Source organism: Tenebrio molitor, chromosome 1 (assembly GCF_963966145.1).
Source record: "Tenebrio molitor chromosome 1, icTenMoli1.1, whole genome shotgun sequence".
NCBI lineage: Eukaryota > Metazoa > Arthropoda > Insecta > Coleoptera > Tenebrionidae > Tenebrio > Tenebrio molitor.
The window spans coordinates 46,399,850-46,420,517 of NC_091046.1; the positions used below are offsets into that span (position 1 = coordinate 46,399,850).

Genomic DNA, 20,668 nt, shown 5'->3' on the forward strand with positions numbered 1-20,668 from the left:
TTGTTTGTCCGCAAATATCAACCACCTGAACAGGATGTGATTAATTTCGTAAAAATGATGGAACCGTTTGTGACGCATCCTCGAAGGAAGTCCAAGAAGGTGTGCAATTTATTGTCGATTTGCGGGCTCCTTTTGACGTCGTTCCACCCTTTGTGACCACCTGTGACGCTAATTGATGCCAATTTCGCGAAGAGTGTCATAAAACCGATCGTTTGTCTCAGACAAGATAATTTGACATTTCTGAAAATGATGCTAGAATTTTGCTCCCTATCGTATCACCTGGGTTCTCCTTGGTACTATTTATCCCTCAACAAGGAGCAACAAATACCAGAAAGGACACGTCGAGACCACCAACTTTACCATCGGCAATTTGCCATCACTCTTTGCATTTGGTTAATTTTTTTAACGTTTGTTTGGATCCAGAATGCAAATGAATAGGTCCATTTGATTAATTAATATGCCGATGTAAAATTTTAATTGGATCATTGGTCGTTCCAACAGATGGCGGCGATCGTGTCCCAGCCTTTTATTAAACTGTTCTGCATTTTAATTAAGCCGTGTACAGAATGTGGAAATCTTGCACTCTACATCATCCAGTGAATTATTATGTACTTGTTTACGACGAAGACGGTCGGGACGTTGTAAGTACCATAATTTGTGACTAATTAGAGCGATTCTGATGTGAATGACGTCTCATCAGACTAATCCTTGAATTATGGCATCTGTCGGACGATAAATTCCTATTTTTAAACTCAAAACGGACGTCTCGAATTGTTGAAATCAACACAGAAATATCCGGTAGAATGCGAATGAAATCTTTATGAGACGCCACTGGATGGTAATAATAATCGTGATAAGTAAAGGCCGGATTTATATGCATTTGCATATTTTTTTGCTAAACGTCTTCGGATTATTTTGCAGTTTTCTTGGCGTTTCAGATAATTCTAAATAAAATGACACCATTCTTATTATGCATATTATTGCATATTTAGCAATAAAAGCATATTTTACAATAAATGCATATTTTTTTGCATTTTACGAACCCAAGGAAAGGCACATCTGGTCTAGCCGCTTCAAGGAAATGCCGCTTTTGATGTGGAAGTTGCAAAAATGTGCCGATACTGCCGACATAGACAGCACAGTAGCACCTGCTGCCGACAAAAGACAAAAGTCGGCAATAAAATAATATAATTTATTTATTGGCATGCACTCTAAATAATATAATATGACTGTTTCTCTCATAATCATAGCGTCTTTCGTATGTTCAACAGCTTACTGGAGATATACTTCTGTTAGATAAGATTTTAGTTTCCAGTGTTGATTTTAGTGTTGTTATTTTCAATATGCCTAAAGTGAAAGCGTGCAGAAGTGAACAAATCCGTGGATGGATATCAAAATCGGAACATCTTACTACTGACGGGAAAGTCATTTTTTGTCAAATATGTTCCAAACACGTAAGTTAAATGAATAATTCGATGTCTGTTACAAAATTAGATTAGGTGTTAAATTCTTATTTAAATATTTATTTTCAAATGAAAGGTATCAAGCGAAAAAAAATATTTAGTCGACCAACACCTAAACACAAATTTACATAAAGAAAATGCAAAAAAACACAAGATGCCTTTAAGACAATTATTTTTGGGCCAAACTCAAGTAGTACAAGATGATTTTACTTTTGATATGTGTGAAGCATTTTTGGCAGCAAATATACCGTGGACGAAAATAGAAAATCCCAAATTTAATTCGTTTTTGGAAAAATATTGCAAACGCAAAATTCCAAACGAATCCTCCTTACGTAAAAATTATTTAAATAAATGCTATGATTCGGTAAGTTTCATAAAGTTGAAGCAGTACCATTATTTAAATTTTCCATTCTCATACACAGCAAATACAGAAGATTCGGGACAATATTGGTATAAGTGACATTTGGATTTCAGTTGACGAAACAACTGATGTAAGGGGAAATGCTGTAGCAAATTGTATTGTTGGGGCACTTAGAGCAAGTGAATTTTGCAAACCGTATCTACTTACATCAAAAGTTTTAGAGAGAACGAATTCTAACACGGTAGCAAGATTTGTTAATGATTCGCTGCGTGAGTTAACTTATTTATTTATTGTATGCATTTTTCTTTCAGTTTTGAATAAAAGCTTAGTCACAACCGCTTAAAACGTATTCATATTAAGAAAAGTTAAAACATAGGTACGATTTCAATGTCTACCCTCTAATTCAGTTAACTGGAGTACGTTAAAGTGGTTGTGATTGCGACGGACCTTTTAAAAATATTGTTTTATTCAGGAGTGCTATGGCCTACGGGAAGTAATGAAGAAAAAGTTAAAATTTTATACACGGATGGAGTCGCCTACATGTTAAAAGCCGGCAAAAATTTGAAAGTGTTTTATCCAGCTATGCTGCACGTTACTTGCCTTGCACATGGGTTAAATTTAGTCGCAGAATTGGTGAGGAATGAATATCCCATGGTAAATAAATTGATATCAAACACCAAAAAGGTATTTTTAAAAGCGCCACTTCGAAGAGAAGTGTACACAGAAAAGTGTCCGAATCTTAAACTACCACCAGAACCAGTTCTAACTCGTTGGGGCACTTGGCTCGAAGCAGCAGTTTTTTACCAAGAAAACTTCACAACCATAAAAGATGTAAGTACGTATGTTATACCTTATATAAAAATAAAAAAAAACGTTCATTTTAGGTTGTTGATAGTTTTAACAGTTCGGACTCAGTAGCAATACAAGAATCACAGCATGCATTTAATAACGCCAGGATACAAAACGAATTAGCGTACATTGCCACTCACTTCAAAATTCTAGTTCAGACAATCAAAGCACTGGAATCAACAGGAGAAACCATCGTCAAGAATATGGAAAGAATAGCGACCATCCGAGATTCTTTTAGAATGGCACCAGGTGTAGTTTGTCAAAAGGCATATACCAAACTTGAAGCTGTTTTAACTAAAAATCCGGGATTTTCCGTTTTATATGAGATATCTCAAGTGCTGAATGGCTTTGGTTCCACTGACTGCACCATAGCAGTAGAAAAGATCCCACAGTTTGAATACGCACCGGTAACATCTTGCGATGTCGAACGATCGTTTTCAAGATATAAAAATATTTTGTCTGACAGAAGACAAAATTTTACTCCAGAAAATTTAGAAAAGTACCTTGTTTGTCATTTTAATAGTAATTAAAGCAACATTGTATTATAATTGTATTATTTTTTAATTCATATAAATTTTAAATTAAAAAAAAACGTGCCTCTTTCGATTTTTTAAAGCATATTTAGGTGCATATTTTGCATACTAAAGTGCATATTTTGTAATCTCGGAAGCATATCTTGCATGCATATTTCGACTTTTTTAGTGCATATAAATCCGGCCCTTAGTGATAAGGAATTGGAACGTGATGGTCAAGGATGTAGCTGTCGTCGTATTTTCGGGAAATGATCATCCAAATACCAGACGTGCCTGAATATATCAGTAGAGGTATTGCACAATTTAATTTCTTATTGCTTAATACAGGGTGTTAATGAAAGTTGTACAGATATTTTAATCACGAGTTACTGACTTCATGTAGAACTCGGAAAAAATATCTAAAAAATTCTATGTCAAAAAATAAAATGACATTTATTTCTTGAGCAACAATTTTTTTTAATTGCTTTTGGTCTTCTACGTTGTCCTACAACCTCGTAGGTAAAATTTCGGCACATTTTAAAAATACACCCTGTATATTATGTTTTATAAAATATACGCCAATACGAAGTAACCTATAGGAAACATGCTTTAAAACAAGGAAACCGCATTGGTGTACGTTTTATAAAAGATGATATACAGGGTGTATTTTTAAAATGTGCCGAAATTTTACCTACGAGGTTGTTTGACAAGGTACAATTTAAAAAAAATTGTAGCTTAAAAAATAAGTCATTTTATTTTTTGACAGAATTTTTTAGATATTTTTTCCGAGTTCTACATGAAGCCAGTAACTCGTGGTAAAAATATCTGTACAACTTTCAATAACACCCTGTATAAATAAGTACATATTTCATTGGCAAATTATTATTATTATTATTTTTCACTTGCTCTCCAAAAGCCATTGATTTGATATGAGATATGTGTTACTCATTCAAAATATGTTGGCACAAAAGGTAGTGTGCTAATCATTTGTCTATTTTTTCCTAATTGTTATTTCTCTAGCTTCACCAATTTTTTTTTTTCATTTTTCATTCCTGGGACCGACTAATTTACAATTCCATTAGAACGTTTCTACGTCTCGTTCTTCGTAATAGTCCGAAATTATGTTAATTTGTTGTAATTGGCGCCCTCGCGAATACTTCCACGATCCTGACCAATCTGCGGCATTTCGAAGAACCGTCTAACGTGTCCGGCTATCGAAACCTCCTCGATTAGTTATGCAAATCTGATCGGGTTGGAATTTTTAAATTGGCGCAAATCGCCTGTCGGGGGCGAGGTGGGCGGCATGGGCGAGATCGGACGTCAAGTTCAAAGGCTACCATAACACCATAGGTGGCGACAAAGCGGGGGCCACGATTTTACAACGGCACTAATAACAATAGATAAGGCCGGCCATGTCTTTTGACAGTGCAGCTCTAAAATTAAATCAAACATTTCACACCCACCTCTTAGAGTGATGGAGGTGCGGCCGTTCTTCACAAGTCGTGATGGTTCCATTAGTACTTGGCCAGATAGGGCACTTACTTTTACGGTCGAGGCGCCACCAGGATTCCCATCAATTCACACCTGATCCAGGACGAGTGGAAGAGGGAAAAAAATAAGACGAGGGACTGGGACATGGATTTTTTTTGTTCGTTTGTTCAGAATTTGGGTTTTTTTGGCACCGTGCGTTTTTTTTGCAGAAATGTCAATAATGAAGTGCCATATTTTTCAATTTTTTATTAATTATTGTCAATATACTTTATAATAATCGGTTAATTTTGAATAAATTTACTTACCGTTCTAGAACACCAAAATTTACTTACCGTCGAGTTTATCGTTAGCAACGAGTAAACACAGCTTACCGTCTTGGAAACAGACAAGCAGAGTACAATCGCGCGAAAAATTACTTTCAATATTTTTTTAAAGCATTACTTAATATAGAACAACTAAAAAATTGCAACGCAAGCTGAGGAAATGTGTTTAATCACGTCTGGTGTTCCTCCTCCTTTCACATGAAATTTATTTTTTGAGACTCGTCTTTTTTGTCTATTTGTCTCATAACCAGATTATTTCATATTCTTTATTTTCTTTTCATCTGTTACCCCTCGAATCGCATTTGTGGCAATCGCTTCGATTTAAACCGATCAATCAGCATTAATAGGAATGACCAGTCCTCCGCAGGGGTCACGTTTTTTCCCAACTTACCAGACCAACCACTCCGAATACTAATGGCGGATTAGTCCTCGACAGCGCCATAATAGCAGAGCAGTAAATATTTGTACCGACACTGAAAAAACCAAATTTGCTCGATCATGTCTGCGATAATTCATCACCGGCAAGAATTTGCTGCAACCGCTTTGTATGGGACACCCGAGAAATCCACTTGGACCGAATCAATCACGTTTTAATCTCCTACATTGGATTTTTCTTCCGGTCGGCTCAAACAACAAGATTTAATTCTGGTCCTTCGAATCGGACAATAGTTACGCACAGTATTGTCTAGATTTGACCCCATGGTCCGCCGTCTCCGGTCTCCCCTACCGCACCTCGCCAACTATTCTAATGAGATCCCGCAGCAGGAATAATTAGCAAACAAGTTGCATCGGAACTTGTGTTCTTGCACACATTGAAAGTCAGCGCCTCGCGTTATCATTTTGTTTGCATTCATTAATTCCTAGACACGTACGTGTGCTCGGACGTGTTTGTTCAATATTAATCGACCGTCTCCTGACGACTCCGAGGGCGTTCGGTCTTTTTATTTTGTGGAATCCCAACATCTGTCATTACCGGTTTCCTGTTTCTCGTCTAAAAGTGGATCGGTATTAATGGGACCGGCCGACAAAAAACTACAGGTGGGACATTCCTGGGTGACCGATTTTTTTCGACCTTTCGGTGTTATTTCAATTTGTTTCGATTCAGATCGGACGAGATAGCGAAATCCGGGCATTCTTGGGAGATTTGGGCGACATCTGGTGCTGGGACGCTCTCCAAATCCAAATATTTTTGTTGGAATTTTATTTTTATTGCGTCAAGACGATCGTTTTCACCTGAAGAGCCACCTGAGGTGTAAACATCTCTGGGTATGCAGATCATCGATTAATCTCGAATTCTCGACAGGTCAGGCCCCATCGCAAAAAAATTTATTTGATTTTTGCCCCCCAATGATCTTTGACAGTGTCCCAATCCCCAACGGCCAATTTCTACTCAAAATAATTATATAGAGGGCACGGCATTCAGGCCGGATTTCTTTTTCTTCTTCATACGACGTTAAGGATTGCAGGCAATATTATTATTATTAGGAGCCTTTTTTCGCAACTGCCTCCCAATGCCCCCCAATTTTCGCATTTCCGACCCACCGAACAATTCCGCGTAAATAACCCATTCCCGGCTACCATTTCCATTAGCCATGGTCTCGGAGGCTTTCAGGAAGCTGAAACAAACGCAGCTGCGACAAACTGCCAATTGTACCATAAAAGTCGCTAACACACCACATGCGCGTATGCAGAACCAGATTCCTGCATGTAAAGTCCCATTGTGCCGCCCAGCCCGACCATCACAATAAACGACCTCCATAAACCTAGCATCGACCACTCGATATAATTCCATTTACGATCGCCATTATCTGAAGTGGCCCGTAAAAATGTTTACGACCTCTAATTGCACCGACCACCACCATTGGTGTGCCCACATAGAGCAAACATGGGAAGGGTGGCGGCGCTAATGACGGGGCAAGATGGCCGGTCTCGTTTGATTTTCGCGGGCGCGTGTTAATTGACGGGGAGGGGAGGCGTGTGCGGTCGCTCCTACCGGAGGTGATTGATAATGGGACGGTGGGTTGTCGAAATGGTCACGTTTCTGGTCAGCTCGGGGCTCTAATCGCTTTTGTTTGGCCACCGAGGGCTGGGTAAACAGGCCATAATTCTTCGTTTGTGTTTACCGTGAAGCTGGTGCGAAGTGATTTTTAGGTTCTTGATAATGAAGGTGTGATATGGCCGCACAGGTCTCACACTCTTCGAGTATTTGCTTAGAGAGGGACGTCGGAATGTAAAAAGTTAGGTGGAAATAATATGCTTGTGGTTGTGGGTTTTTATTTAATGGTAAAGACGTGACGTTACACTGTAAATTTGTTAAGACTCGGTGGTCCAATACACTTAGTACAGAGCTGTGCCAAAAGTGCCCTAAAATTACTCAAAAAAAATTGGCTCTCCTATCAGAAATTACCTATATCTACAGATATACACTATGAGAGTCGCCAGATATCTAAGTGCTCTTCAGAATTTTTTTCAAAAAATTCGCAGTACTTTTTGAGTTTACAAAAACTACTCAAAAAATCGACACTGGATTATCTTAGCTCGTTCCCTTTCGTAATAGCTACGTGCTCTTTGGTGAAATTGTGACGAACTAGAACTAATTTTGCTAGTCTTGGGCGTTGACTTGGCGCAGTACCGCAAAGTACGACCAAGAAGTTCTCAAAATCTGAAAAAAAATCTAGATTTTTGGGTAATTTTTTTTTTCAAACTTACCGTCGTGAATGTGGACAGTGAAAGCGAAAATAGATTGATTGCTGACATTTTGATTGGTTTCTGAGACCTCATTATGAAGATGAGAAGGTTCTTTTTTGCTTCTATTGGGATTCCTGTCCAGTCCGATTCGAAGGCTGAGTACGGAATTTGACTGCTCTGGAAACAAAGACACATTTTGAGTAAAAATTCAAATTGGAAATTTTGAATTTGTACTTTGGTCCAAAGTTTTATTATATGTAATTTATTTTTTATAGCATAAAAAGATTGAAAATCAATGCTTAAATTGTTGTTTTGGTCAAAAATGTGTCCAAAATGCATCTATAGGTTGAGAAAAAAAATATTTTAAGAAAAGAGTATTTCGAAAATTTCAAAAATAAATAAAAAAACGTGTATTCTATATTTTCCAATATATTTTTTGATGATCAATTTGTAGTAAACAGAAGAAACTAAAGAAAAAAATTTAAACACTATTTAAGACGTTAAATTGCGATTTTGACTGGAATTTCTTCAAAAATTTATAAAAAACGCATATTTCTACCTATAAATTGTTTTTTTTTTTAGGTTTTACATTAAACAGGACCCAAAGATGTATATTTTGTATTTTGACATCGTTTATTTCACATTTCGTCAAAAATGTCTCCATATTTTCGATTTCCAAGTTCTCAAAATGGTTTCTCATTAAATTTTATTTAGATTTTGATTACATGCTTGTATTGTTTATCATATTCAACGAGCGGGTAATGATGGCTATTACTCATGAAGATGATTTTGTGTCACGAGTCGAAGGCGAGTGATGTAATTCATTCGACAGAGTAATCGCCATTACCCGCGAGTAGAATACTATACTTTTTCTACGACTATGAAGAGAAATTAATTAATAAGTTTTATTATTACACAAACGGAAACTGACGTTTTACAATCATTACTACTTTGCACACTTTATACCATTGCATTAAAACGTGCGATTGGACTAGTTGCTATGATATATGCCGTGCGTTTTGAAATCATTATTCAACGAGCCGTGGATAATGAACACTGTTACCTAATAAAAACCAGTTTCATAATTACAGTATTATGCAACAAGAGTAGTAAACAATATTTTGTTTGCAAAAATTGCATTCCTCTCACCTTGATGTCAACCTCGTTCCCGAACCAACAGTAGAGAAAAATTTCCGAAGTGGTTGCCCCCAAATAAAACAAAAGCGTGTTACTTTCGCTACTCAAAGGCGCCACCTTGTGGAAGAAAATGAAAATAGTGATTTCGAAAATTGCAACAATCTCACCAAACTCAAGAGAAACATGGCAAGCCCTAGGGCAATCGAGGTGGAAAAGAACTGTCCCAAGACGATGCCGTTATAGAACTTGTTACAATCTCGAGCAAAACTGAAAATTGAAAATCGAAACGTCGTCTAAAATGTGTCGCAAAAGCGAACCTCACGATCAGTTTGTGGTGTTTGATGCACTCGACCAGTTTTCTGTTGAAACTGACGTCTGGAGAGTCTCTGAGGTTTTTTAAATCATCGCACAGAATGGTACATTGGGCGCCTATGTATGTGTTGAGGGCGGCGATAAAAGTGTCCATGCTGACACTGGACAGCCCCCGAAACAGGATGCTGAGGAACTGGTAGAAATACGTCAATTCGTAAAACGGCGACTTGGTGGTGTCGAAAGGGTACCAAGCTTCGACCGGAAGTCGGTGTTGTTTGGTCGATCTGCTCAAGATGGGCAAAGAGATGAAGAGGAACACGGTGTTGCCCACCAGAAGTGCAAACGCGCGATGCACTCGTTTCCAAAAGTGCAGTTCCGGTTCGACCAGTCTGGTTTGTTCGGCGGATTTCGGCTGGAAAGCGTCGCAGTCGAGGGTCCTCATCAGTTCTTTGAGCTTCCTCGAGTTCTTGATGAAGGAGAAGAGTTTTACCATGAGGAGAGTCTCGGTGAGGGACATGTACAATGCGCCGATTATATTCTTCAAGTCTCGTCCCACCATGAATACGTCGACTGTGTGAAAAATCACCTGGCCCGTGATGAACACGTTGACCGACAAGAGGGCGTAGACGGTGTAAAAATCAAATCTGTACGATTCACCCCTCGGCCACAACCCCACGATTCTCATCATGACCAGATTTAATTTGATCGTGGATTTCCAGTCGAATCTCTGCGTATTTTGAAAAATCTTCATCGCTGCAAAGAACCGCTCAACACCCGCCAAGAGACTGATCGGGATTTCCATTTGGACCAATTACTTTTCAGCCATTTCTATTATTTACAATTGTATCGATTGGTCGAGGGCCGTTGTGAAAGAAAAATCGTGTAATTAGAGGGTTTTCCGTAATAATTAATTGAAGGGTTCAAGATGTGAGAAAAACGTCTCTCAGGACTCCAAGGACATCTCGATTAAAACGACAAGACGGATAATAAGTGGTTTTGTCTAATTAAAATGCGTATTGTAATTGGGGGTTTGGGGAATTATTTGGGAAAAAGCCTTGCACCCTATAATTTCATTCCAATTCGATATATTTTTAATCGCTGCTGGAGAAAGGACATGTCGCTTGGGTTCAAGGATGTGTGGGTCTTTGTGTTTTTTAGATGTGCGGAAAAAAATTATTGAAAAATTTAACGTGTGGAAGGAGGGGAGGATAAAAAACTGGCACAGTTTATACTTTGTGTCCACGTAAGAGCTCCAATAATAATTTAGTTGTGCGTAGTTTATCGTTGCTATGGGCGCAGCAAATGTAGAAGGACATTTTGAAAATTGTAGTAAAGAAAAAATTAACATGTCGAGAGAAAACTGTTAACAGAAATGTTAAGAAAAAAATTTGTTTAGTGCAAATGGAGGCTTGATTGAAGATTTGTTCGCAAATCGGCAAAACACGAATAAATTACTACAAGACTACCAATATGAGGAAATTGGACTTTGGACTATTTTTTTAGTGATTAGGTAATTAACTTAAACCCATAAAATAAATAGTTGTTGCTAAAATACCAAAGAAAATAAAGAAGAAAAGAAAAAGCTTTATTTGCTTTTGCAAGATGAATAAATGTCTACTGAATTCTATTTTTCAGCCAAAGTGTAATAAATGAAAAAAATTCTTGGAGTATAAACGGATGAAAGTAACAATGAAGTAAAAATATCGCGTATTTTTTTTTTAATATGATTTAATAAAAAGTATGTTTTTATTGAACATTTCTAGGGAAATAGAGTTTAGGACTTTTCACATAAATCCAGCAAGAATAAAATCTAAGAACAAATACAGTGTTATCACACATTTTTCTAACATTATGGTGTTAGAATGACCACCTGTTGATATGTCTTGGTCAAACAATAAATATTCCTTTAATCCTACATCGTAACTGAAGACGCAACAAGTTGGTACAACATACGATAGTTTACTTTTACCAAGTTAACGTAATATCGTGAAAACAAGAGAACTTGGCTTAACAAAAAAGAAAAATATAAAAATTGCCAATATCGTGTGAATGTTTAACCTAACTTTTCATTTTCCCCTAGATCAAAGTTCAGTATTCACACGACAATGTGATCAAAAAGAAAACAAATCAGATCAGGCGTTGCAAATTATCCGTAATGTCGCAGCGGAATTCTATGCAAATAAGCGTTGCGTGCAATGGCGTAGAGAATATGTGCGCTCCTTTATAATAAATCATTATTATTATTATCTCTCCCATAATGGAGAAAATTTATAACATAAACAACATTTTACAGTTGAAAGATTGAGTAATTTACCAGCTTTATTGCCAAAGGTAACGTCACTGGTCAGATTTTTCACTGAAACGTCAAAGAAACGTCAACGATGTGCTGTTATTAACCTCGAAAACAACTTTTCGGGTGCTACAAAGTTTACAGACGTTTACTGTAATTTTAAGCAACAATTATCCCAGAATAAGTGGTAAAATGGATTTTACCATTGAAGATAAAGCATTAGTTATTGATAACTAATTAATTAATAATATATTTTTCGAGGTAGGCAACTAATAAAACGACTGTGCATAGCGAGTATATTTATGGTATGACTCAAACTAAGACAAACGTTTTGATAAAACAAAAGATGAGGTAGCATTCTTGATTTGTTTTCTTTTTGATCGCTCGGTATAATGTACAGACCTACTCCATTTAAAAAAATATGTGATTCATTAGTTGCTTAAAAACAAGGAGCTTGTAGATAAATGTAATTTACAATTAAAAAAAAATGTCACAAACAATAATAACAATCAGTGCTCTGCAAAAAGATATTCTATTGTTGCTTTAGCTAACTCAGAACGTCGTTACTTACATTTTAAATGTCAAATCTGCAAATACAGAGAGGCTGCAAAATCTATGATAAATTTGTTAAATAATTTAAATAAATTACTGTATTAATAATAATAATAACTAATAATTAAAAGAAAAATCTTGTTTATGTTTGTCCATCAAAAATGCAAGAAAAAATTGATATACAGTCGCGGACAGAAAAAAGTAGGACAAGTCTTATTAATAAATTTAGCTAAAATTGCGTTGAGTAAACCGGGCTTACTATAATAAGTAAATATTTAATAATAACCATAGAAAAAGGAAACGGACTTACATAAGCGAAAAAACGTTGTCCTACTTTTTTCTGTCCGTGACTGTAGTTCACTTGTTTGTATTTTGAATTTAGCGTAGATTTAATTTTGGCTTTGAACCAAAATTTTTAAAATATTCGAAGCGAAAAATAATTTTCAAAGTACAAATTATGAATTGTTCAATTTTATTTATTGGCTTTATATTAAAATAAATTGTTTGTTTTTTAAAATTTGTTGAAACCGTAATATTCGATATTATACACCAATTCCAAACAATATTAGTACCATAATATGTAGTCAGCGCTTTTTTCCAGTGTTTTATTTTTTAAATTTTCTTGTGTTATTTAAAATAATTGTTTTAAAAGCTTATAGAGTGATAATAATAGTAGCATGAAAAACTTCAACGTGGATTTCGCGTAAAAAGTGGACATAATTCATAATAAATGATAAATAATGTGTAATATAAAAATAAAATAAATAGTGATTTCAAAGGAATTATTATTACTTAATATGTACAGGGTGTTTCAGGAGTGATAATGAGCCTGACGGAATTGAAAATGCAACCCACAATACATTTGCAACGTTAACGTGGATATTTCATTGATATTTGTTTTTTGATTTAAAAAACATAAAACACAGTTAGCTGTGCAGTAAATTTTGACATAAACGTCAAACGAATACATTTTAATCGTAGTATTTTTACTTTTGCGTAAATGTCAGTCGTGACAAGTAAAATTGTTGGAAGCAAAGCCCTCATGGATTCATAATTTCATTTTAAAACAATACGATATTTAAAATAGCCACGTTAATTTAGAAAATGTATTATGGGTTGCATTTTCAATTCCGCCGGACTTATTATCACTCGTGAAATACCCTGCATAAATATTCGTAATGATCTCCTTTAATAGTACCATTATTTTGAATTTTTAAGCATTCAAGTAATAAAAAGTATGGTTATTTATTGTTTCCTTTTTTCTGTGCTTTGAGCTAACTACCATAAACGATTTTTGAAATTGCTGCAAGCAAGCCTAAAGTAGTTCTTCAAAAATTCTATATTAACAGCTCTACCGATGTGATATTAAAAAAAAATTCGTAATAGTTATTTACATAATTAGTGGGATAAAAGCAATATTACAGGACTCGAGTGTGAAGATTGCAGATGACTTTATGCTTTAGCCCACGTGTTATGCACAATATTTTATCTAAGACCGCCCCAAATTAAAATGAAAGGGTAAATCTTATTGATTTTCGCCAGTGGGATAAATGAGTTTCATTACCGCACTCAGTGGGATAAGAATTTACTTATCCCATTGAGTGAGGTAATGAAACTCATTTATCCCACTGAGTGCGGTAATGAAACTCATTTATCCCACTGAGTGAGGTAATGAAAATGCGTGTGGTAATGAAGTTCTTATCCCACTCAAAATTAGTGGGATAAGTATTATTTATTCCACGGAATTAGATAAAAGAGTTTTTGTGCTAGATCTGTATTCTCACCTTGATTTCAACTTCGTTTCCAAACCAGCAATAGAGAAATATCTCCGACGTAACAGTACCAAAATAAAACAAGAGCGAGTGGCTTTCGTTACTAAGAGGATCCACCTTTGAGAAAACTTGCGTTACTGGAGACTACATTTGGAAGAAAATCCTCTTACCAAACTCAACAAAAACATTGTTAATCCAATCGCAACAGAACTGGAAAAGAACTGGCACAGTACGATCCAGTTGAAAAACTTGTTGCTGTTTTCAGCAAAACTAAAACTTCAAAATTCAAATTTTTGTAAAGACGAGTTACTACCACTCAGACCTCACGATTTCTTTGTGGTGGTCAATACATCGTTTCAACTTTCTAACAGTGACCTCTTCGCTGTGACCTTTGATATTTTTCAAATTATCGCACAAAATCATACACTGCGTCCCAACAAATGTGTTGAGAGCCGCGATAAAAGTATCCACATTAATACTGGTCACGCCACGAAACGTAATGGCAAGAAACTGATAAACATAAGTGATTTCGTAAAACGGCGATTTTTTTGTGTCGTACGGGTACCACGCTTCGAACGGTAGAACATGGTCCTTCGTCATTTTGGTCAAAATTGGTACCGCCATGAAGAGGAACGCCGTGGACAGCACCAACACCGAAAACGACCGGTGGACAGTTTTCCAAGTGTTCAGATCTGGCTGTATCAGTTCTCTTTGCTCGACGGTTTCCGGTTGAAACAAGTCGCTCTCTAAGCAAACCATCAAGTGTTTCAGCATTTTGATGTTTTTTATGATAAAACAGGCCTTGATGAAGGCAAGAATCTGCGTCAGTCCGATGAAGAGGACACGGATTAAGAGTTTTAGGTCGCTTCCCACCAAAAGTAATATTTCCGCAGTGTGGAAAATGACATGACCGAAGAGCAAGACACTTATTGCGACCACCGAGTATAGTGTGTACAACTCGAATTTGTAGTTTTCACCAGGGGGCCACAATCCCACGAGTTTGAACATGACGATGTTCAGTTTTATCGTCGATTTCCAACTAAATTTTTCCATTTTTAGTTGTCACAAGATTTCAATGAATCTGCACCACTCTGTATCTTTCTGTGTCTTAACTCGACTGGAGGTAGCGACTTACTGATGCCATCCAACGAATTCGGATAATTAATTTTTGTGATTAATAATTTACGCTAATTGATAGTCTAGAGCCGTTTGGTTCGTTCAAAAAACATTAATAAGCGGTTTTCTCTAATTAATATCGACTTAATTGGAGGTTTTGTGGATGAAAAATATTTGTTTCTCTAAATTATGAACACAATAAGTGCTTTCGTTCGGTTTGGAGGGTTGGGGGCGGCGTATTTGTAGAAAACTTGCACCCTGTAATTTAAATTTGATTTTTTTCTCGACAAATGTCAAAGTCGAGGTCAATAAAAGAAGAATTAAAGTGTCTGGGCCAGGTGTGGAAACAAATACAGAGTGTTTCTTTATTAGATGAGAAATGTGATTTTTGATAGCTGTTAAAATTTAAAAAAATTACTGAGGGCCGTGACTGCAGCTCAAACGTGAGCCGCTAAATATTCCAATTTCGCGTGACCTACACATTCGGTCCTTCGAGCCGGACAAAGTAGGATACTAAAATGTTATGTTTAATTGGTATTAAAAATTAAAAATAGATTTTTTTTAATTTGAAAAGTGAATTCTTTTTTCTATTAAATCATCCTCAAAACTTTTTACAAAAACTTCATTAATTAATATAAATTTTCCTGAATAGTAAAATGGAAAATTGGATTATTTCAATAATGACTGTAAATAGAGGGGTTCATAGATTCCAATTATTGTGTGAATAATACAAAAAAAAAGACTCACCCTGTATACAGTGTTTCTTTATTAGATGAGAAATGTGATTTTTGATAGCTGTTAGTACAATCAAATTAAAATGTAAAAAAATCGCGAATGGCCGTGATCTATATTTTGCAGTGTAAACGTGAGCCGCTAAATATTCCAATTACGCCCGACTTACAAATTCGGTCCTTCGAGCCTTATTTTAATATAAGAATAATATTATTGCAATAAGTAGGATACGCCAGACGTACGAGTATTTCGCAGTTTAGTAAAAAATGTAAACTAAAATGTTGTTTTTCAGTGTTCAGAAAATTAAAAATTATTGATAATCAGATTTAAAGCGCATCAAAATTTTTTTCACAGTATTTAGACACTGGAAATGTTTTTCAAATTTTTGAAAATTTGTTTTTCTTTAATTTGAAAAGAGAATTTCTTTTTCTATTAAATCATTGTCAAAACTTTTTACAAAACTTCAAAATATACATTTTATTGGAAAGGATAATGCAAAATTGAGTTGTTTCAATAATGCTTGTAAACAGACGGTTCTTAGATGGCAATTATTGTGTGAATAATACAAAAAAATTACTCACCCTGTATATTAAATTTTTTTACCAAAGTGTAAATTTCATTTCTATTAAGTCTTGGGTTCACATTTTTGGACCATTCGCCACACAAAATAAATTTTCTTGTAATCCTCACCTTATACTCGACTTCATTACCAAACCAGCAGTACAAGAAAATTTGCACAGTGGCCGAACCGACGTAGAACAAGAGCGAATAGCACTCGCTTGTGAAGGGTGCCACCTTTTTCAAAAAATCACACCCTGTACAAAAGAAAAAATCCAAAACCACCCTCACCAGAGTCAGCTGGAACATGGCCAAGCCGATCGAAACCGAACTGGTGAAAAACTGTCCCAGAACAATCATATCGAAAAACTTGTTGCTGTTTTCAGCGAAACTGAAAGAAACGTTTTAACTGTGAAACTGACCGGTTCGATGCAAACCTGAGAATTGCGTTGTGGTGGCGAATGCAAGCAACGATTTGTTTGCTGAAGTTGGCACGCTTGAGATCTTTCAGATTGTCGCAGAGGATGTCGCATTGGCCCCCAGTGTACATCATGAGGGCGGGGATTATAGTGTCCATGTTGAGATTGGCGGTGGCGAGGAACCAGATACTGACAGTTTGGTAGCAATATGTGAGTTCGTAAAGGGGTGATTTTGCGGTGTCGAAGGGGTACCAAGCGGCGAAGGGTAGTTTGCGCCCTTCGTCCAGAACCGGAAACATGACGAACAAGAGCAAAGTGGCACCGACCAGCACGGTGAAAGCTTTGTAAATCGTCCTCCAAACACCCAAATCAAATCCGACCAAATCTCTTTGTGCGTCGTTCCTCGGCTGAAACTCCTCACAATTCAGCGCCGTCAACAACTCCTTCAGGATTTTTATGTTTTGTACGAAGCAGTACACTTTGACAGACGCCAGCATCTGGGTCAGCGTGATGAAAATTGTCCCGGTCAAGGCTTCCAAGTCTTTGTACACCGAAAATATGTGCATGGTTTGGAAGAAGACGTGGCCGTTGATGAAGAGATTTATCGAGATGATCGCGTAGAGGGTGTAGAGGTCGCTGTGGAAATCGTCCCCTTCGGGCCACAAACCCACCACCCTCAACATCATCACGTTGGTCTTGATCGTGACTCTCCAATCGAATTTTTGCATTTCACCACAAGAACTGGACACTCTCGACTGTGAATACTTTGTAGTGGTGGCTCGAGGAAGAGAGAGATTTTATAGGGGGCGGACTGGGGCGGGTGGTTTTTCACATTAATAATGGATGGTTTAATTTTCCACCTGATCGGTTTCTCGGGAAAAATTTCTCTAAATGGTCGCTGGGTAATGAAAGAAAGATGATAATGAGGTGGGCTGTGTAATTAATGGCCGGTTTAATTGAAGGGTTGCAACGAAAATTTTATATTGTGGGAGTGGATTTAAAGAAATAGTTTAATAAGTAGGTTAGAGGGTGACATCCCGCGGACGTTACAGTTTTCTATTTTTTATTTCGTCAGGATAGATTTTTGTTCGGCGTTTAAGAATTTAGTCGGTTTTTGTACATCAGAGACGTCATTTCAGTAAAATTTGTTCAAGTGTATGAATAAGATGCCTAGAGCATTTTGTAAAATTGTTAAAGATGTTACAACGAAAATAATGTATTAAAAAAATTATTAGGAAAAGTATACTTGTGAAGAATACACAGGATTATTATAAATGATTGTAGTCCAAGTAGGCGTAAAAACTGAATGTATAATTTATGGTTGCCGCTCCATATAAAAAACATCAAAATGATGTGAATAAGTGAGTACACATCGTTCACCCACAGGAGTTAAATTGGGTGCAAAAAAACTCAATATTTTTGGATTCAATCGTTACTTTAAAAAAAAAATAAATAAATAAAAATCTCATCACCGCACTTTTCACCTAAAAAATGACAGTGACAGCCACAAAAATTAACAGTTTACATGAAAGCGGCAAAAATTTCATAATGCTTCGACTACAATCATTTATAATAACCCTGTATTAATTAGTTTGATTGTTTATAATTAATTTTGGTTTTTAGGATTCAGCAAATAAATACAAATTTGGGATTTTCGATGCACTCAAATCGTGTAAAGTGAAGGATTTTGATGAATAATAAATTTTACGCCAAATAAAGGGCTATTTACTACTTTTTATCTAGTCATAGCACTTAGTTTATTGCCAAATAAAGCTAAAAGAAGAAATGTATTAAACTAATTTATTATTTAATTAATTATTTCCTTAACTAAGGTAACAAAGTTACTGAATTCCAAACCTGGAGCAATTGTACCACAGGAAATACAATTTTGTACTGCAGGTTGGTTTGTTTTGAATAAAATTAAAATAAATCAAATTCTGATTAAAAAAATATTTGTAAGTAAAGTGCTAATTATTTTAGACTTCATTCAAGAGAATAGCAATTTTATTCATTCATTTTCTTCACATATTAAAATATACCTTCTATACATATGCGTTTATGGTAATGCCGTTCATAACCTGCGACTTTAAGTAATGACTCATTACTCCACGTGTGTATTTGCAAATCATCGCACAGACTGTAAAGTAATTTACCATTCTCTGTCCGTTTATTATTAACGAAGTAATAAGTGAGCTCCGACAGTGAAAATAATAAAATTTGTACGTCGTGGAAAAGTACTATGCCATATTCGCGTGTAATGGATATTCCCCACATGAAATACTACACTACTCAGCTAAACTCGTGCAGCAAATTTTATCATTTTATGAACATCAGAGGGCAACTTCTTGGGGACCTGCATCGTAGAATATTTTTTGAATTGTGTCAGTTTGGTAAATGTAACTAAATAAAAGAATCAAAATTAGAAGTTATCAATTTTGTTTTGAACTTCATACTATTGAGTAGTATTTAATATTTTAACAAATAAGCTGATTAAAAGAAATGAAATTAACAAAAAATAATTAATAAAATAAAATATTGTGGATTTAAAAAAGCGAAATATCGAAATAATTACCCAATATTTATGTGTGCGGATGACAGAAATGTCAAAATCAAAAATAGCAAGCTGTCCGTTCTACGTTAAAAACGAAACTTTAGACTAGTAGATTTTATTAATATTATTGAACCTTCAAGGACTAATAAATATTGCAAAAAAAGAACTAGGATATACTGGTGCTTTAAAATTTTAAAATTGTCATTTTACTGTAACTGCAGCAACAGAAAATAAATGAATTCATGTCCGATTTTTTTTTGTGATCCGTTTGAAGATAAAATAGTATACAGGGTGTCTCAAAATTCGCGAATTCCAAATTCAGAGCGTTGTAGGGAATCACTTCAGTAGTCCAAATATGGAAATTAAAAAAAAAAATCGGAACTCCCCCAACAAAGATACATTGGTCTGAAGGTGTACTCTTTGAAGTGCATTTTCTTCAAATACAGGCTGAAAAGTTCAGTGTTTATTGTTATTTATGGTGTAGATGATTGTGGAAAATAATAACGTAAAACAGTTTTTTGAAGAATAGCTTTACTTTGGAGTAAAAAAATCTTAAATTTTTGTAATTTTTCTTAAAAATCGAACGCCAACGTAGCTAGAATAGTATTTTGTCACTGTGAATATGAAGGCTGCTATATACTGAACAAAATTAAAGCGCTCATATCTTCTTCAGGAAGAGCGAATTTTTTTTTCTAAGTATTTTTCGAGCTCTACTGGGCCCTTCCCTATCACGCTCTGAATTCGGAATTCGCGAATTTTGAGACACCCTGTATATCATTCAGAGTAGGTCTTTTTGTGCTTCACCCAGTTGCCGACCTCGATTTCGTCTCGGTCTTCAATCTTTGGGCTTAGTACAAAAAGACCCACTTCTACTCTTAGTGACATAATCTACTATTCTTTTCTGTTTTCTTATGATGTTGATTTTTCAAAATTTTATTAGGCGATTATAAAGTACAGTTACTTCAAATACACAAAGGTATTTATCACACAGAAAGAAATGGACATATTTTCTGAATTAATTAATATGTATTTTTAAAATATTTTGACTTCTTAATTGTCATAATTGATTTCATATTCAAAAATTCTAAGCACACATGCAAATATTTTTAAACTGATCTCACCTTCAACTCCACTTGATTCCCAAACCAACAATACATAAAAATCTGCGTGGCAGCTGCAGCTGCATAAGCCAAGATCGTATAAACATCGCTACTTGACGGGACAACCTTTGCAAAATTTTGAAAATAATCATCCACACTGTAAAGTGTTACAAAACTCACCAGAGTCAACTGGAACATAGTTAGTGCAAGAGTTAGCGAACTGTTGGACAACTGCCACAAGAACAACATTTGGTAGCAATCATTACTGCTCTCAGCCAGACTAAAACAATTTGGAAAATCATTTTTTGAAAAAGTTTTGCCAGTCTACAACCTCACGATTTCTTTGTGGTGCTGGATGCATTCTATTAACTTTTGTCCAAAAGCGAAACCGTCTCTGTCTGAATGTGTCAAGTTGCGCAAATTATCGCACAAAATCTCACAT

The 20,668-nt window shown here is 35.7% G+C and overlaps 2 protein-coding genes and 1 long non-coding RNA gene across 4 annotated transcripts in view; 1 reads left to right on the plus strand and 2 right to left on the minus strand.

Moving 5' to 3' along the window:
- Positions 1-859: 859 nt before the first annotated feature.
- Positions 860-3,210, plus strand: LOC138122466 (uncharacterized). The gene is made up of 4 exons (XR_011156515.1): positions 860-1,827; positions 1,886-2,093; positions 2,297-2,655; positions 2,709-3,210. It is a non-coding gene; the product is annotated as an uncharacterized lncRNA (long non-coding RNA).
- A 4,057-nt stretch (positions 3,211-7,267) lies between these two features.
- LOC138139269 (odorant receptor Or1-like) overlaps positions 7,268-20,668 on the minus strand; it is a 210,359-nt gene continuing 196,958 nt past the window's right edge. For both annotated transcript variants that reach the window (XM_069059503.1, XM_069059494.1), the window contains exons 4-5: positions 7,709-7,864; positions 7,268-7,661 (exon numbers count right to left, since the gene is read on the minus strand). In XM_069059503.1, coding sequence (XP_068915604.1) covers positions 7,602-7,661; positions 7,709-7,864 — 216 coding nt within the window. In that variant the 3' untranslated portion in view covers positions 7,268-7,601. The remainder of the gene's footprint in view (positions 7,662-7,708; positions 7,865-20,668) is intronic.
- Positions 8,821-11,574, minus strand: LOC138139295 (odorant receptor Or1-like). Its single transcript, XM_069059522.1, has one exon. It carries the CDS (start codon positions 9,936-9,938, stop codon positions 9,018-9,020), a length of 921 nt encoding a protein of 306 aa, XP_068915623.1. The 5' UTR covers positions 9,939-11,574; the 3' UTR covers positions 8,821-9,017.

What these genes read in the sequence shown, in the direction of transcription:
- LOC138139295 (XM_069059522.1), bottom strand. Translation starts at nt 9,938, where the DNA reads ATGGAAATCCCGATCAGTCTCTTGGCGGGTGTTGAGCGGTTCTTTGCA.